This window comes from Henckelia pumila, chromosome 3, assembly GCF_033568475.1.
Source record: "Henckelia pumila isolate YLH828 chromosome 3, ASM3356847v2, whole genome shotgun sequence".
NCBI lineage: Eukaryota > Viridiplantae > Streptophyta > Magnoliopsida > Lamiales > Gesneriaceae > Henckelia > Henckelia pumila.
This window is the reverse complement of record NC_133122.1, coordinates 35,426,944-35,446,898: the sequence shown is the minus strand read 5'-3', so window position 1 is coordinate 35,446,898 and position 19,955 is coordinate 35,426,944. Positions and strand designations below refer to the sequence as shown.

The 19,955-nt window shown below is 37.8% G+C and overlaps 3 protein-coding genes across 3 annotated transcripts; all 3 read left to right on the top strand.

Annotated features, from left to right (window-relative positions):
* Nucleotides 1-9,161: 9,161 nt before the first annotated feature.
* Nucleotides 9,162-12,691, top strand: LOC140891823 (heptahelical transmembrane protein 3-like). Its single transcript, XM_073300483.1, has 4 exons — nucleotides 9,162-9,602; nucleotides 9,703-9,795; nucleotides 9,903-9,975; nucleotides 11,881-12,691. Exons 1-4 carry the CDS (start codon nucleotides 9,367-9,369, stop codon nucleotides 12,541-12,543), a joined length of 1,065 nt encoding a protein of 354 aa, XP_073156584.1. The 5' UTR covers nucleotides 9,162-9,366; the 3' UTR covers nucleotides 12,544-12,691.
* A 2,257-nt stretch (nucleotides 12,692-14,948) lies between these two features.
* On the top strand, nucleotides 14,949-16,121 carry LOC140888455 (uncharacterized). Its single transcript, XM_073296140.1, has 2 exons — nucleotides 14,949-15,767; nucleotides 15,849-16,121. The coding sequence occupies exons 1-2, from the start codon at nucleotides 14,949-14,951 to the stop codon at nucleotides 16,119-16,121; spliced, it is 1,092 nt and encodes a 363-aa protein (XP_073152241.1).
* Nucleotides 16,122-16,250: 129 nt separating this feature from the next.
* LOC140888454 (uncharacterized) lies at nucleotides 16,251-18,532 on the top strand. Its single transcript, XM_073296139.1, has 3 exons — nucleotides 16,251-16,864; nucleotides 16,946-17,902; nucleotides 18,100-18,532. The coding sequence occupies exons 1-3, from the start codon at nucleotides 16,251-16,253 to the stop codon at nucleotides 18,530-18,532; spliced, it is 2,004 nt and encodes a 667-aa protein (XP_073152240.1).
* The last annotated feature ends 1,423 nt before the right edge of the window (nucleotides 18,533-19,955 follow it).

Here is a 19,955-nt window from a genome sequence, read left to right as displayed (position 1 = left end):
TCGGGCCAAAAACTGGGCTCGATAATAATTAACGGGCTGAAATTTAAAATTTCAAAAAATTAAAATTTTAATTTTTCTGGGCTGCCCGGGACGATCCCGGGCAGTCCCCGACAATCGGGCCGGGGGCCCAGCCCTGCTGCGCGTTGGGCTAGGGCAACGTTTGCCCTAGCCCAGCTGCGCGCAGACACTCTGCGCGCAGGGCAGCGGCCGCCCGCTGCCCTTTCGGGCAGCTGGCAGTCCCCCCGGAAAATTAAATTTTTTTTTTTTTCGTTTTATTTTTCTGAAAAATCGAGGCTTGTACAATTGAACAATATTTTAATCGTAAAATCCGTGAACAGCCTGTCTCTGATACCACTGTTAGGACACGGTCGTTCTCCGGATCAAAAAGAAAGTGATATCCGATGCAGCGGAAGTTTTAAAATTTTATATGGAATGATTCCATATGGATATCAAATTCCTACGATTAAAATTGATAATATAAAATTTAAACAATATAAATTTTACCTTAAAATCTCGAAGCGAGATTATGGACACCAACAGATTAAACTGCTCTTGTTGTATATCCCAAGAACTGATGAACGAACGATTCTTCAATCAGGTCCACGAACAGAAGTTTAATCCCTCTGATAGACTGCACTAGAAAGTCTATCAGAAGTTTCTACGAAGAGATAGAACAGATATGATCTGTTAAATCAGTCTGCAAATTCAAAAATTCACAGACTGAATTTTCGAACACAGTAGGGGAGGGGGGCGGCCGAATTCTCTAGAGAGAGAGCTCTAGGGTTTTAGAAAATTATGACCTTGTGTTGTCTAATTTCTGCACTGCAATAACTTATTTATAATGTGGGCTGCTAACAGCTTAGGGCCCATTAGTCATAAGTTCAAGTCTGACAAGCAAAGCCCGCATGTTTAGAAATTAATATAAAATTCATCGTGACTCAGATTGATAAACCAATTTCACCAATGTGCACAGAAACCATTTCTGCATCTTTTAAAGTCAAGATAAATTTTCTGAATCCGAATTCAGTGATTTCCAAAAATGTCCATCACTATGTCATTTTAGGAAATCTTACTCCCTCTACTTTTAAATAAGAAGTCCCGCTTCTTTATTCACTAAATTTAACTCTATTAAAAATCCATTACTTGTGTGACCCTCAATGGTTCAGGGATACAGCTAGCCGTGGGCTCACAAGTCCTTGTGACTCGGAACAACAATTTCCGACTTACCCATCGAATCATGGTAAGAGCGCCTAGCAACATCGCCCCATGATTTCCTAGGTATCACTGATAGTGCCTGCGAGAACCAATAGATTTTGGTTAGCGTACAGTACGGTCCCTTCATCCAAATATCCCGATCGAATCAACAACCATTGGTAAATCGAGAGTCGTTCGAGATTCGATAACTATGCAATGCATCTTGAAGATCAAATAGTGACATCGCATGTGCTACTAGGAAACCAAGTAACCTAAAACACATCATGTACTCTGGCCAGAGATTCGTCACACTAATATCTCCTCAGATTGCATAGGATATCCACACTTGCAAGTATGTGGTGAATCCTTGACAACAAAGCATCGACTCCTATATGTTTCGTAACTGTACCCAATCCCGACACCTGATGACCCCAATAGAGTCAGTAAATGAGTCAAAGTACAGTACTAGCATATAGAGTCTCAATGATGTTTCAAGTAGTAAGGACTAATGATGTACAACCAAAACCGCGAACTTTATCCACTCGATAAGTGATAACCACTTGGAAAGTCCGGATAGGGTAGTTCGATCATTCATCATATGAATATCCATTTGCATACTTTGAACATCTCTATGTTCCATACCAATGAAACGTGGTACTCGGCATCGCAAATGCTAGTCTCAATCTCGAGCGATCCTTATCCTTATTAACGGACGGCTTAATCGACTAGGAACTGTTTAGAATATACAGTGACTATAAGATGTGTTTCATGATAGCCATCCCCATGTGCTACCATATCTTACATACACTATAGTATATTCAAGGTCTTCATCTAAACATCTTATAGTATGTCACAAGATAATAATATGATAAAAGATAAAGTAAATGCCATTATAAAAGTGTAAATTATATTAATCAAAAGATTATTTATACATAGAGTCATAAAAGCCCTTAGCCACAAGTTGGCTCACCGGGCACCCACTCTTTCACTGGTCCCGATCGGAACGTCCGATCTCACCGACGGAGCTTTCGATCCACTTCGGAGCCTCCGATCCTGAGTTCGGATCCTCCGATCCAGTTCGAAGCCTCCTGACTTGGTTCGGAGCTTCCGAACCCTCCGGATCCTCGGGACCTTCCTGGCTATTTTCGAGTGTCTTGAATCCATTTCTAGACTCCGTTAACCCATTTGGAATTTTCTTAATCATGTTTTACTTAATCTAAACATGATTACATGATTAATATACTCATTAATTGCTAATTCTGGATGCGGGTCACTACACCTATTGACTTATAAATTCCACAAAACTCTTTAAAAGTCATGATTTCTCCCATATGAATACAACTCAGAAAAAATGACATGGCTCACATAGTATTTTCAACCTACCTTGCAACCCAATGATGGATTTATGAGTGAAGATTTATCAATATTTGTGAAGTCTACTAAAAAAATAGTAGATCTCACATGTATTGATAAATCACAATCCTTAAATCTGAATTGATCCAGTACCTATAAAGGTAAGATTCGTGTTCATGTGAGTGTGAACAAGGGTAGAGTTAAACGTGAACCTACAATGCTACGTGTGTATATGCAAATAATAATAATAGTTATACAAAGTTTTAAAATTATTTTAAAAAAATTATCATTTTTATACGATTTAGATTTTTTTATAATAATAGTATGTTATGATAGATGTTTTTTTTGTCGAATATTGAATATTAAATTAAACTAGTATCGAATTACATGCATTGCGTGCTTATGCAGTCTGCTTTTTCATACACGCATTGCATTTTTGTATGGTTCGTTTTTGTGTACATGCTTGCGTTTATTTACAGTTCGTTTTTTTTATTAAATAATTGTAAAAAACTAAAAAAATATATTAAATCATTATAAAAAATATTAAAACAAAATAGATGAAAGAGATAAAAGATAGATTTGGGATTGAATAAACAAAGAGACCATGGCCCAAAGTTTGTTAGTATATGGATCCTGCTATCAAACCATGCTGGAAAGGTACCTCTCTCAAAGGCCATCTAAAACAAGTTCAGCACTCAACTATCATTGAAGCATTTCTTTGGATGAAAATGAGATTATCTCGAAGGAAGTTGGAGAAATTTGTGATGTGCACTTGGGCTGTATGGAAAGAAAGAATGAGATTAATGCATTGTACTGACCGTAAACAGAAATTAATTGGTGCTGATTGATGTGATTCGTTTCTTTGGGATTATCAAGACGCTCAAAATGCGACTAAGATTGGAAATGATAGTAGACTCAGTAGTTCTTGATGGACTAAATCAGCAATAAATTGTTTAAGGTTGAAGGTAGATGTTACATATAATGAGAACTCAGAGAACTACTCGGTTGGGGGTGTGGTACGTGATCATGATGGAAATTTGATGAAATTACGGTTGATTTTTCTTATGGCGGTGCACCCAGTTACTTACCCAAAAGAGAATTTAAGTTACATAGGTACAATTGTTTCTGATGTTCGAAAGCTTCTTGATAGGTTTCATGGCTCTAAGATTTTCCATGTTAGAAAAAAGGCCAATGAAATTGCATATCGCTTGTTTTGCTACTTCCTCCCCTCTCAATTTGTTTGGGAAAATAGAGATTTTCCTTTTTGGTTGGTAAATCTTGTAATGATTGATTTATCTTTGTCTTAATAATATTACAAGCTTTTACCGTAAAACAAAAAACAATACATTATATATATAATAACAACAAATAAATCAATTTAAAGTGCGTTCTATGAAAATTTGTATTTTTAAAATTCAACGAAAAGTGCATAAATTTTATTCACGTAAAAAATTTAAAATTTTCACTTTTTTTAAAAATAAATATCTCCCTCAACCACTCCAACAAATTTTTAATGGATCTCATTGGCAATTTACTTATTTTTATTTATGTTTTTCACTTATATTTATTTATAATTTTGTTTACTATATATAATACTAATTAATAATTTAATTTAAACTTTAAAATTGTATCAGTATTTTAAATTTTATACATTTATTTACATAAAGATGATAATTCGATTTTTAAAAAAAGACTAAAAATGTTACTAAGGACATAATAAAAAGAAGATGCACAACACTAAAAGCTTCGATGAAAACATTACAAAGAATTTAATAAAATAAAACATCAAATAATTAAATGTTTCATAATTAATAAATTAATCTTTATTTATTGCAACCGCAAAGTGTCTATATGTGCTCAATTAAGTCGGCTTGAAGCTGATGATATACTTGATTATCATGCAACTCATAATTTCTACATGTGTGCTTTTAGAATTATTCTGTCGAGCTCTATTTTATATGCGAGGAAATAATTTTGAAATGTTCGTCTGACTAAGTACCCACTAGAGTTCTCTCTCATTCTCAATTGTACCAAAATCAATATGGTAAGACCTCTAAAAATATTGCTTAACGAGACTTGAGCGAAGGCCCACAAATACTTGCTTGACATCCTTTCTTATAGCCCGTGTCTTTCTTTAAACTCTTTTCTGTTCTCTTGGAACCCCAGGGGTACATAAAGCTCTTGATGCAAATAGACAATTGAGGGTGATCATGTCCGTTAGAAAGTACCACTTTGGATATTATATAATTAATCTCATATGTATTTTCTTGTAATATATATATTGTTCAATAAAAGTGATTAGTTAAACACATTGATAATAATGATGATCCCCCAAAAAACATGACATATCCATAACTTCGCATAAGCGAGTAAAGCGACTGCCTCAACATTTTCCTACAACTTCAGCTTTCTAAACCTACCAAATTTCTCTTAAATGTGTGAAATAAAATCTTCCAAAAGTCTCTATTTAGAGGCAAGTTGTCACCCCCTTTGATTTATTGTAAGATAGACACATTTTAAAATCCGATTGGATTTAAAAGAGGTGAAACAAAATATATTATATTATATTATATTACATTACATTATCTATACTTATTTATTAAGTAAGAAGGCCTCAGAGAAACTAATATGGTTTCTTGGTATGACACTTTAATTTTGAAATTTCAAATTATTTGAAAAAAAAGAGTGAGAAATAATTAATATAATCCATTATCTTTTAACTACTGTTTATGGTTAAAATTTTAACCCAAAAAACATTCATTTTTTGTTCCCATAAATTTATTCGATTTTTTTAAAATTAATTTTAATAAAAATAAAAATCAACTTTTTCGTCACACACAACGGGTGTGTGCAAATACGCTAGTATTATATAAGATTTAATAAAATAATACATATTATTTTTATATTGATTTCTTATTAAATTAGAACAAATTTTAAGTTTTAACTAGATCTCAAAAAAATTTGGGTGTTGCAATAAACCCATAAACCTCAACCATTACTAGGTGTGAAATTTAATGAGAGGGATCGATTATCTTTATATACTCTATAGCATAACGTTATGCTAGAAACTCCCAAATAATCCCTATCGTTGATGTATATAAAGCAAGTGCAGTAGTGCGCACTATGATGTGCCAAGCAATAGCATCAGCTCAGACATATTTTCATCCTCACTCTAGTATGTTTAGCCATGCTTCTATATCAGCTTATGATATCTCGTATGTGTTCTGAACTACATGGTCCCTCGGTTTAATTAAAACATTAATGTGTTGGACCGTTGGTAATTGTACAACTTAACAAATCATACACATGCTAACACAATCGTACATTGATACATATCAATCAAAATTCCATGGTATAACAATACATATATGCAAAATGTGACCTTTTTTATCGATTTTTTTTTCCTAATGAAATTCCCTAAGTGTGATGCTACACATTCTTTTTCGATGGCTAATTCCTAAGCGATAAGAAGCATCCTGGTGCGTGAGCCTGGTCTGGCATGGGGTCACACATAGTGGACCAATATTCAACTTCTTTGAAAAATGAAACTTTTCATATTTCAATATCTCTCAATTTAAATTTTGAATTTAAATTTGGTTGAGAGTGCTTAAAACAGGCTATAATTGACCACCTTTACACTTTTGGACAAAATGGATGGGGTACTCTCGAGCTTTTTGTGCATGTGATTTCTAGAGTATTTATTATTAATTTCAAATAATTAAGTTATTGAATATTGTGCGATGGGTTTCTATAATTTGGAAGAATTTAGCATCTATCGTATTTGTTAGAATAAAATCTCAAACTACAGAGAAAATGTTTTATGTCCACCAATGATATGACATTATTTTATTGGACCTACAATTTATCGCATCTTTATCACATCCAATAAAATAGTGTCACATCGTTTGTGAGCATGGTAGTGGACATGATAGGTGGGCAGCTAAAAAAACTCTATATATATATATATATGTATGTATATATATATAACCTTGTTTATCCGTACAATAGAAATTATTGTTTTTCTTTAATAGCTTTTTTTATTAAAAAAATAATCTATATTTTCTTTGCATTTCTCCCTTTACTTCATATGTTAAAAAAATAAATTAGCATATGTTTACAGTATAATTTGGTAATTGTATAAATCAAATTGTTTAAATGATCACTTGGTTTATTTGAAATTGGAATATAAAGTTTGGAGAAGAGATTTCTTGGAGAAATAATTCTTACCAACCCAAAAAGGTTGGAGGAATCGGCATTTTTATTGTACTTTGATTCGAATTTCCTTGTTCAACTTGCGACATCACATGTGAGGTATGTAGGTGTGATTAGGTGAACAAAATCCTGAACCACATGCTGTGGGTTACTTGTGATGGTGTCATTCGAGAATTTAAATAATTTTTTTTTAATTCTTGAGAATATTCGATTTTATTTCCTTCGTGTACACACACATATATATATATATATATATATATATATATATATAATTTTGCTATCCTGCCCATCCATCGTGCCCACATAATGTGCCCACCATGAGGTGACACTCAACTATTGGACGCACAATTCATCACATCCATTAGTTGAGTGTCACCTCATGGTGTGCACATTAGGTGGGCACGATGAGTGGGCAGGATAGCAAAATTGTATATATATATATACGTATATCATTTTTATGATTTTATCATGAATATTAGTAGTAATATAAATGGTAGATTCAATTATTTTTTAAATTTACGAAACGTTTTAGTTTTTATCACTTGTTGATACTTATTAGAAACATTTATCTTGGTTTTGATACGTCATATGTTACTTGTATGTAGGGGTGTACACGAGCCGAGCTACTCGTGAACAGCTCGTGAGTAGCTCGGTCAAAGCTCGACTCGAGCTCGATTGTATGTTCGAGCTACTCGAGCATCGAGCTCGAGTCGAGCTTTGAAACTATGTGATCGAGCTACTCGATAAGCCTCATATGAAAAAAAATATATATATAAATATAATATATATAATATAATATTTATTTATTTATAAATAATATTTATATATTTATAATATTTATATATTTTATATATTTATTATATTTATATATTTATTTATTTTATAATATATATAATATTATATTTATTTATTTATTCATATATTTTTAATTTATATATATATATGATTTTCAAGCTCGAGCGCGAGTACTCGAACTACAAACGAGCTTGAGCTCGAACACATATTTTACTACTCGATCGAGCTCGAGTAGTAAAATATGAGTCGAGCTCGAGCTCGAGTAGTATGGTTCGGCTCGATAACACCCCTACTTGTATACATAATATCTGAAAGTCGAAACTTTAGAAACAAAAAAATTTCATTTTTGGTGTGTTTTCAAGATTTAGGTACTACAAATTGATTACTAGTTCAAAGTTTTTAATACATTCCAATTCAAAAGCGTCAATCAAGTAATTACTAAGGTGTAAGGACTAACTTTTCTTTTAAAAGTTGATTTGATGTTAAAGTTAAGTAAACAAATTGTGAAAATAATATCCACAAAAATCTAAACACACACATATATATAAGGAGTCAAAATCCTAACATATTTTGGCGGGATAACTCGTTAAATAAGTCAAAGTAAGAAATAATAAGAATATGACAATAACATTATGCACACAGAAGTAAAATCTGTGTCCTCTGGTTAGGACTCAGAAGTAAGAAAATCTTGAATGATGGGAAAAAAAAAAAGGTCAGCCCTTCTCGGTAATCCTGACAGTTTCGTGTTATTACATCAGAATTTAAAATGTTTTCTTAAAAAAAAAAAAGAAAAGCCTAAGATCTCAAATTGAATGTGATGAATTGTGCATCTAGTAGTAGTTGAGTATTATCTAAATAGTGAGCACGAAAGTTAGCAAAATAAATGAACAACGTATTTTATATATATAAATATATATATATATATACTATTATATAAATTTGGGCACCCTTTAATAACTATTTTTGGTGTGTCAAGATGACACAATTTGGGCACCCTTTAATAACTACTTTTGGTGTGTCAAAATGACACCAATTTTCTTTTCCATTTTACCCCTATTCATTTAGAGTTCTCTACACAGCTTTCCTTTTTTTTTTAAGGCAAATGATAAAATAACATTTTGACAATTTCCATAATTTTAATTTCATCACACTTATCTCTCACATGTCTTTCAAAAAACGTTTTTTTTCTTCCAAATCAGAAATAAAAAATAAATTTTATTAAAAAAATATTGTAAAAGCACGCAACGCGTGCTTCGGATCATTAGTATATATAGGGATATCTTTTTTTTTTTGATGAAATATATAGAGATATCAAATATTAGAATATTCGATTGAATACCGTTTGGAAAAAGAAAATATAAAGCGGGACTCCAGATTTTCACAAAATATCAATTTACACAAAAACCCTTCCGCCAATGTTGAATTTCCGCGCCAACCATTTGTCGTGAAAATCACTCGTGTTGAATTCTGGTTGTTCATCTTCCATTTGACTTTGACCCTTCCTGTTTTAGTCAAACGTACAACGGGAAAAAGCTAAAGAGAGAGAAGGAGTTACCGTGGTCTCGACCACACAGGATAAATGCCCCCAACGCATATTCGTTTTGAATAGAAAAAAAACTAAACGGTAAATGCCATTTGTTGGGATCAGTATAAATTCTGGGAGCCATACATGCTGAGCGCAGCTTCACGATCAAACACTCCTGAGTTCCCGGTGGAGATTCTCCGGTGACAGAGAGAGACCACCGGATTCGTTTTCCGACGATCGATCCTTCACCACACGCGTACGTATATATATTATTTGGAGAAGATCAGATGAGGAGGAGAGGTTCGAAATGCGCCTCCGCGCTGCCGACGCCTCGTGAGGCGGCGGCGAACGGAGAGGATTTTCACGAGGAGAAGAAGCCGCGGAGGCTGGAGAAATTCGAGGCGTTGCCGGAGTATCTGAAGGACAATGAATTCATCAGAGATTATTACAGATGCGAATGGCCTCTGAAAGACGTCCTTCTCAGCGTTTTCTCGTTGCACAACGAAACTCTCAACATTTGGACGTAAGGCGGTTTTCGCTTGTGTTTTCCGTATTCTTTAATCATCTTCGATTCGATTATTGAAGTTGATGGATGCGTGCGATCGAATTTTAATTTCTTCCAGGCATTTGGTTGGATTTCTTATATTTGCTTGGTTAACGGTGGTGAGCTTGACGGAGGAGATGACCATGGAGAATTTCATGGGGAAATTATTTTGGTAAATTCTCTGAAATTTTCGAACATTTTCGTCATTTCGAGCTTCCTCAATTCAAATCATCCTCAATTTTTCCATATTTGTTGACTGAAAATTGGAATAACTAACAGGGAGGGAAATGATGGATGGTTGAAGACGACGGCGACGGCGAACCAATCCAGCAGCTCCGATTCTTTGTTTCCGGTTAGTGTTACTTTCAGTCCAATTCTTTCACACTTTTAGGAATTTGGAACTTTTTTTTCTGAAATCATGCACGATTAATTAATCTCCTCTCCTCTGTTATTGAAAAGCCTAATTGCAAGTTATTATCATATTGTTACCCCTTAATTAATCATGTGTTAGGATTAAAGGGCTTAATTAATATTGGAAAATGATACAAATACACATTGATTTACACATTGGGTTACATACTACACATTAAATTACAAAATTATTCCTCCACTTGATTTGAAAAAAATCTTTCTAAAATACATTAAAGATATTTATGTAATTTTAAGTGCAATATGTAATTCAACATGTAACACTCCGTGTACACGTAGCATCAACGATTAATATTTTAATCTGGCACATGAACTTCGAGTATCGCGCAAATTAATTAGGTGCTTCTTACCCGTGCACGTAGCTCAGCTGTCTTCCCACGAAGATTTTGCTGTCAACAGAGATAGCTACGCTAGTGGCTTTAAATTATTTCGTTTCATTTTCCACTCGCTTTATATATCACAAATTTTGCTGCTCGTGACATTTTTTTTTTAATTTTTTTATCACTCATAATATATTGTATTGTATTTAAAATATTAATTCATCATAGCTCCAAACTAATATAAATTAAATAACCCGATATATTTTAACTAGCTATTTGATTTTAGTAAAACGGAATATGTTACGTAAGGAACATATATATATAAATTCTTTTAATAAAGTATAGATATTTATTGAATGTAAGGCCGAAGTACAGCAGTACGCCAGTACCATTATTGCAATGTGTTTTCAATTGAAAAATGAAAGTCGGCTTTCTTTAATGTTCTCTCTTCTATTCAGTAAAGAAAATGTATGTACGTGTGAACGAATCAACGAAAGATAAGAAATCTTATCTCGGTGAGTGAGTCATTCATGATCTATCTATATATAAAGCACAAAAACTTGCGTAATACAATTTTCAACTTCTGAGAGATCAGTATGATATTGTTGACACATATATATAGAATTATACACACACACACACATTCGATGATTCGAGAGATGAAGTTTGAGGACATCTTTTTGGAAAAAAAGTTGCTCAAAACTATATTATTATTATTATTTTTATTATTTTTATTTGCGAAAACAATGAATCCCCGTGTGTGTGTGTGTATAATTATTGCGATGTCCTCGAACATCATCTTAATTAGATTTTAACTTGATTTTTTTTCAACTAAGAATTTGATGCATAATAAAACTTTATCATTTTTAAAAGTTAACAAAATAAATAAATAAACGTACTCTTATATATACATGTCTAGTGAATTCATGACCTTTAGTGTGGGCTTAGTTATTAGTTATTATTATGTGGTTTGTCACGTGGATTGATAATCTGGAATCCGAACCTTTTGACAACACTTCAAAACCTTTTTCAAAGTTTCGACCACTAGCTAGCTAGCTAGGCATGCAGCCCAACCTATGTCATGATATTTACAATGTGAACAAACTTCAAGATTTTTAAAGGTGATCACCCGGGTGAATTCAGGATCTTGACTTCATATCAGGGGAATGAAATTTTTTATCGATATTTTAATTTCTAGCACAACATGCATGCAAGTCGTGTGTTCTTTTTATACTTGTTTTTGTTTTTGCCCATACAATTAGGTAGATGGTTTTTTTTTTATCAAGGGGTCTCCAACTCAAACCTCGTCGACAGTTGGGAGTTTGGTGTTATCGGGGTAGCATGTGTTCTGATACGCATTAATTACTAAATGCTTATTTGAAATTTACTTCCATATTATATTCTCTTTGCACTTATAGTTGGACTTCTTCCATGCGGAAATTAATGAGTTAAATGCTTTTAAGAACTCTGCCCCCTAATCTAGTATTGGGCTTCTTTCTAAACGACAGGATTCTTACGCAAGACAATTTTCAAAATCACCACTCTTGGGAGCAATTAAAGATTCAAGCTCCATTCCCTTATGGCCGTGGTTTGTTTTCTTGGGTGGAGCAATGGTCTGTTTAATCTTTAGCAGCACTTCCCACCTCTTCTCCTGCCATTCCCGACGTTTCTACTACTTCTTCTGGCGCCTAGACTACGCCGGAATCTCCCTCATGATAGTGGGCTCATTCTTCGCCCCCTTATACTACACCTTCTTAGACCACCCCTACTGGCGCTTATTATACCTTTCCTCCATCGCATTGGTCGGTATTCTAGTAGTCACAACGCTTCTCGCCCCGTCTCTGTCAAGTGGTGAATATCGGGGTTTTCGGGCGGCTCTGTTCTTGTGCATGGGGTTCTCAGGGGTGATTCCAGCCGCACACGGACTGGTGCTGTACTGGGACCATCCGCAGATAATCGCGTCGCTTGGATATGAGATAGCTATGGGGATATTGTATGGTTTGGGGGCTGTATTTTATGTTACTAGGATACCAGAAAGATGGATGCCTGGTGCATTTGATATAGTAGGTCACAGCCATCAGATTTTCCATGTTTTCGTGGTCGCGGCGGCGCTTGTCCACTGTGCCGCCACACTCATTATCATGGATTGGAGACAGGGTTTACATGTCTAGGACTTCTCCGAGGAATTTTATAGAGTATGCTCTGATTTAGGATTGATTGCTTGTGGTTCAGGATTTTATGTATTCTTTGGAGAGTAAACGCATTCATCCATTATGTTAAAAGAGTGGTTGTAGAAATACCATTATATTATTCGTTCCATCTATCGAAAGTATATCTCCCGCACAAACGCATGGATTGTTCTAATAAAAAAGGTTGATCCCGAAGGTGACTCCATCCCACATGAGTCAAAGGTTCATTGGCTCATGCGAGGATTAAATCGAGAGATATGCACGAGCCACATGACTTGTTATTTACAAAATCACCACATTTATAGGCAATGTCTACAATAGTTGAAACCATGTACATCGATATATTTAATTTGGGGATTTTTATCTACATTTATTTATTTATTTTTGTTAAATACACATGCATTTTCAGTCAAATTTATATTATTTAAAATTTTTGATGCCCCTAAAAAATATACGGGTCTAATCTGATCCGAACCCAATAATCCATATTTTTGGAAGTATATAGTGAGGCACATCTAGTCTTATTTTATGAAAAGCCCAGTCTGAAATGGGTCTGTTAGGGAATGGGCTCGTGATCATAAATTCATGGGCTTGAACCCTAACCGGTACGGGTGGAGCCCGACCCGGGCCCAAGACGGGCTCGGTATCTGGAACCTTCTAGTCTTCTCGGATACATGAAGATCTGCAACAGATAAAGACAAATATCTTATGAATCCAAGATTTGATATGATTTCAGACTCATCAATTAGAGTCCTACTTTAACACATATTCTAACTTGACAAGGTAACCTACCCCTCCAAGCCCCTATAAATACAGGTATTTCTTATGGCTTTATGGATTCATCTTTTCTATTCACTTCTTGTTCACACACTCACGCACGCATATTCTCTTGTTCTTACTTTTTGTCAAGCTTTTTCACTTTCGAGCACTGACTTGGGCATCGAAGGGGTCACGTCGAAACACCTTCGGCGCTCCCTAATTTTAGCTTCTGTCTGTGCAGAGCTCTGTCGTGCCCAACCCGACCCGTTTTGTGGAGGAGTTGGAGATTCACTCTACCAGACCGAACCCGAAGGAAAATTTCGACATCATCAATTGGCACCGTCTGTGAGAATTTGAAGAAACAGAGTTAAGATGGTTGGCACGAATGGAGTAGATACACAGATGGAGCAACTGGTTGCAGCCGCTGTTGAAAAGGCTATGGCTGCAAGGGCGGCCAATCTCCCTCCCCCACCACCAGATCAGAATGCGCAATTAGAGGAGATCAAGAAATTAAAAGAAGAGATGGAGCTTTTGAAGAAAAAACAATCCGGATATCTAGCCACGCCAGTCCGAAATATTCTATTCTCTGCCGAAATACTGGAGTCCGAACTCCCCAAAAATTTTAAGTTCCCACATGTGGGAGAATATGATGGAAAAGGAGACCCAGAAGAGCACTTGTCCCGTTTCGAGAATGCCGCACTGCTGCACAAATATTCTGACCCGATCAAGTGCTGAGTTTTCCTCAATACCCTGATTGGGCCAGCACAGCAATGGTTTAACCTACTACGATCGGGGGATATAAAGGAATTCAAAGATTTCAGCAAGGTCTTTCTACACCACTTTGCTAGTAGCAAAAAACACCCTACAACTACTCTTAGTCTTTTTGCTATCAAACAGCAAGGCCAAGAAGATTTGCGCACATATATTCGACGGTTCAACGCTTTGGCCCTAGAAGTGCCTACTGCTACTACTAATCTGCTCATCAGCGCTTTCACCCAAGGACTTGCTACGGGGGATTTTCTTAAATCTTTGATAAAAAAAAATCACCATCTACTTACGACGAGCTGCTTGCTCGGGCGGAAAAATATGTGAATTTAGAAGAGATACAAGTTTCCCGGTCGAATGGGTGGACGGACAAGCCCTTGAGTCCAAAGAATGTTAGAACTCCTAACACGCCTCGGAGAGCGGGACCAGTTCCTCGACCCGAGCTGCTTGGACAATTCACCTTTTTAACCCCCCCCCCCCCCCTAAGGATGAGCAAGACTTGAGCCCTCCAGATATGCGAAGAAAAACAACTTTTACAAAGGCCCCCATGGACCGAGCAGGGGCCTCGCAGGCCAAAGTCAGACAAGTACTGTGACTTTCATAATGAGTACGGGCATAACACCAATGACTGTCGACAATTGGAACAAGAAATTGAGAGAATAATTCAACAAAATCCGAGGATAGAAGACATCATAGGAAAGCAGAACAGAGGATATCAATCGAATAAGAGGGGTCGGGATGGTTCCGAACACCTAGGACCCAGACAAAGACCCGAGCCACCAAGGGGCAACTTTCAGCGCCCGAATCCAAATCAACCGGGTAACAATCAGGGGCCGCCCCCACCTGCGAGAGGAGTCATTAACATGATCTCCGGAGGACCAAAAGATGGAGATTCCAATAGAGCAAGGAAAACGAGCAGTAGGAAATTGAGCAACATGGAGATAGTCGACCATATGGTTAGAACAGGCCCGACCCTTTCTTTTGGTCCGGATGATCTTAAGGGCTTGTCAGATACTACTCATAATGACGCACTGGTTATTCGAGCTCTGGTCGCTAATTACGATGTGGCCCGGATTTTTGTGGATTCCGGAAGCTCGATCAATGTACTATTTCAAGAGACCATAAATCAGATGGATTTAGGAGAGTATAAGGTAGAACCAGTGGTGATGTCGTTGTTCGGGTTTACAGGTCATGCCATCCGACCTACTGGACTGATCAATTTACCGCTCACTTTGGGAAAGGACCGTACAAGCAAAACACGGATTGTCAGCTTTATTATCGTGGATGCACCCTCTGCGTACAATGCTATCTTGGGAAGACCGGCCATGACTATCTTCATGGCCGTAGCATCAGCATTATATCAAAAGCTCAAATTTCCTGTGGGTAACGAAATTGGCGAGGTTCAGGGAGATCAGAAGATTTCTCGCAAGTGCTATGTAGAAGAAGTACGGATAGAACAAAAAGCAGTCAAGGTTGGCCATGATGACCGACCCGGGCCTAGAGGCCGGGAACAAGTAAACTTGTTAGAAGAAAATACCCCTATGACTGCAGAAGAAGAATGCGAAGAAGTTTTGATTTGCCCTCCGACTGGGTCAGTCAGGGTGGCAAGGACGATAGAAGCCTCCCTCAAAGAAAAACTGATAAATTTCTTGAACGAGAACAAAGATGTCTTTGCATGGACGGTATCCAATCTCTTAGGGGTGCGAAGAGAGGTAATGGAGCATAAATTGAACGTTATCTAGGAATATCGTCCAATTATTCAGAAAAAACGACACTTTGGGCCCGAAAAATACGCTGTGATTCAAGGACAAGTCGAGGAGCTCTTGAAAGCCGGACACATTCAAGAGGTATACTTCCCGACCTGGTTATCAAATGTAGTACTGGTACCCAAGTCTTCGGGCAAGTGGAGCATGTGCGTGGACTTTCGTGATCTGAACAAAGCATGTCCAAAGGATTGCTACCCCTTGCCTCGAATAGATCAGCTGGTGGATTCTACATCGGGGAATGAGTTGTTATGCTTCCTGGACGCCTATTAGGGATATCATCAAATTCCCTTAGCCAAGAAAGATTAGAATAAAGTGAGTTTTGTCACCTCCACAGGAACTTATTGCTATGTGGTTATGCCCTTCGGACTCAAAAATGCTGAGGCCACTTATCAAAGATTAATGGACAAGGTGTTCAAACAACAGATAGGCAAGAATATTGAGGTGTACGTGGATGATATCCTGGTCAAGACCCGAACAGCCGCGCAATTCATTGCCGACCTGACCCAGACATTCCAGACACTTCGCGATTATCGACTAATGTTAAACCCGAGCAAATGTACATTCGGGGTTCAGACCGGGAAATTCCTTGGCTACATGGTCACAAGGAGAGGAATTGAAGATAATCCGGAGAAAGTCCAGACCATTATCTCTATGACATCGCCTAAAAATATTCACGAAGTGCAAAGGCTGTCAGGAAGGATTGCTACACTGGCTCGGTTCATCTCGAGATCGGCGGACAAAAGTTTTCTTTTCTTCAAAGCACTCAGAAAAACCAAAAACTTTGAATGGGATGAACAGAGCGAAATTTTTTTTCAGGAATTGAAATCATATTTAAGAGAACTACCGGTATTGAATAAACCAGTTCAGGGCAAAGGGCTCTTTGTATACCTAGCTGTCACGCCCCGGGCTGCCAGCTCAGTCTTAGTAAGGAAAGAGGGAATGAATCATTTACCCGTCTACTTTGTCAGCCATGCCTTAAAGGGAGCAGAGCTTAATTACATGACACAGGAAAAGTTAGCTTTGGCCCTAGTCATTACAGCCTGAAAACTAAGGCCCTACTTCCTATCTCATCCGATCACTGTTCTTACCAACAGCGCCTTGGGAAAAATTGCAGCCAACCCAGATGCATTGGGAAGATTGATCAAGTGGATTACAGAGTTAAGTGAGTATGACATAAAATTTGAACCCCGAACTGCTATCAAAGCTCAAGCCTTAGCCGATTTCTTAGCAGAGACTGTTCAGTTAGAACAAGAAGACCATTGGAAGATATTTGTAGATGGATTATCTTGTCAAACAGGAAGTGGGGTTGGGATTGTGATAGTATCACCCTGGGGCGAGGAAACCAACATCTCAATAAGGTTAGATTTCCGAGCATCTAATAATGAAGCAGAATATGAAGCACTCTTGCTCGGGCTAAAGGCTGCTCGAAATCTTTGTATATCCCGAGCTACCCTTTATTCCGATTCGCAACTGGCCATACAACAGAGTAAAGGGAAGTTTGAAACTAAGAATGAAAAAATGATAAAATATGCTCAAGCATTAGACAAAGCCAAAGAAGATTTTACTGAACTTATTATGGAGTTGATCCCGAGGACTGAAAATACAAAGGCTGACCACTTGGCCCGTCTTGCAAGTTCCGTGGGAGAACCATCTGAGCCCGGACTGAAGGGTAAAGAGATATCCCAACTTGAAAGTCTAGATGACATAATAGCGGACGTACTGGAAGGAGATTGGAGGTATGACATACACAAATACCTAACCAAGAACGAGCTCCCGAGTGACAATAAGAAGGCTCGGGAAATTAAAAGAAGAGCCTTACGTTTTGCGATGGTTGACAAGATACTCTTCAAAAGGTCATTCTCCCAACCTCTTCTCAAGTGTCTTGGCCCGGACGAGGTTAATTATGTCCTACGAGAGATACATGAAGGGTGTTGTGGAAATCACCTGGGTAGTATAGCCTTGGCTCGAAAAGCCCTCCTGGCCGGATTTTTCTGGCCCACAATGAAGAAGGATGCATCTGCCCTGGTCAACTCATGCTATAATTTTCAAAGGCATGCTAATTTACAGTGGAGGGGATGGATATTGTTGGGCCATTCCCAATGAGTACGGGTCAAAGGAAATTTTTGTTGGTGGCAGTTGATTATTTTTCAAAATGGGTCGAGGCCGAGCCCCTGGCCAAAATCACAGAAAAAGAAGTCTTGAATTTTTTATAGAAAAATATTGTTTGCCGGTTCGGGATATCGCGCAGGCTCATATCGGACAATGGAAGGCAGTTTTGCAGCTCTAAGGTCCAAGCTTGGTGTAAACAGATGAAAATTGAACAAATTTTTACATCTGTTGCCTACCCCCAAGGGAATGGACAAGTGGAGGTTACTAACAGAACTATCGTTCAAACACTCAAGACCCGGTTAGATTCAGTTAAGGGAAAATGGGTGGATGAACTTCCATCTGTATTATGGTCTTACCGAACTACAACAAGGTCCGGGACGGATAAGACACCGTACAATATGGTGTACGGGACTGAGGCAGTCCTTCCTGCCGAGATTGGACAGGAAAGTGCTCGAATAATAGCCTACGGTCCTGACAACAATAAATTAAGGGCCATGGATTTGGACCTGGTTGAAGAAAATCGAGCTAGAGCGACAGTTCGGTTAGCAGCCTATCGCAAGAGAATGACCTGAGCCTATAATAAAAAGGTTTACCCCCGAGCCTTTCAAGTGGGAGACCTGGTTATGAGGAAAATCCAACACCATGGAGAGAGAGGAAAACTGGACGCAAAATATGAAGGAACTTTCAAGGTGGTGGGGAAGGCAGGAGTAGCTGCCTACTATCTGGAAGATGCACAAGGAAAACAAGGAAAACGGCCATGGAACGCTCAACACTTGAAGAAATATTACTATTAGAGGCCCGGTCCGACCTGCTGCCTCACCCGACCCCATGGGAGTAAAGGGTTGTGAGTTATTTCATTATTTTTGAGTTTTTTGTTAATATTAGTAGTTCATTTCCTTTGTTATTTTTTTTACATGTTTTTTGAGATTATTAATGAAAAAATGACATTTTTGTCAAACATCACGCCATACGTGATCAAAAACAAAGCCCGACCAGTTCGGCACACATCACGCCATACGTGATCAAAAGCAAAGCCCGAACAGTTCGGCACACATCACGCGATACGTGATCAAAAGCAAAGCCCGACCAGTTTGGCACACATCACGCCATACGTGATCAAAAACAAAGCCCGACCAGTTCGGCACACATCACGCCATATGTGATCAAAAGCAAAGCCCGATCCGTTCGACAAACATCACGCCATACGTGATCAAAAAGCAAAGCCCGATCCATTCGGCAAACATCACGCCATACGTGATCAAAAAAAAAAAAAAACAAAGCCCGACCAGTTCGGCACACATCACGCCATACGTGATAAAAAAACAAAGCCCGACCAGTTCGGCACACATCACGCCATACGTGGTCAAAAACAAAGCCCGACCAGTTCGGCACACATCACGCCATACGTGATCAAAAGCAAAGCCCGACCAGTTCGGCACACATCACGCCATACGTGATCAAAAGCAAAGCCCGATCCGTTCGGCAAACATCACGCCGTACGTGATCAAAAAGCAAAGCCCAATCCGTTCGGCAAACATCACGCCATACGTGATCAAAAAAAAAAAAAAACAAAGCCCGATCCGTTCGGCACACATCACGCCATACATGATCAAAAAACAAAACCCGACCAATTCGACACACATCACGCCATACGTGATAAAAAAACAAAGCCCTACCAGTTCGGCACTTACCATGCCACTCGTGGTTATCTCAAAATCTCGACCAAGATCGACACCTACCATGCACTTCGTGGTCAAATTCAAAACCCAACCAGCTCGGCACCTACCACGCCACTCGTGTCCTCCATCAAAAGCCTATTTGGTTGGGAAATGTTACTTGTACTTGGTTAATACAAGAGTTCTTACATGGGCTTGGAATCCGACCAGACCACATGGTCTAAACTTCATACTTCTTTTAGACCAGTAGGGGGAGGTACTATTGATGCCCCTAAAAAATATACGGGTCTAATCTGACCCAAACAGCTCGGCACTTACC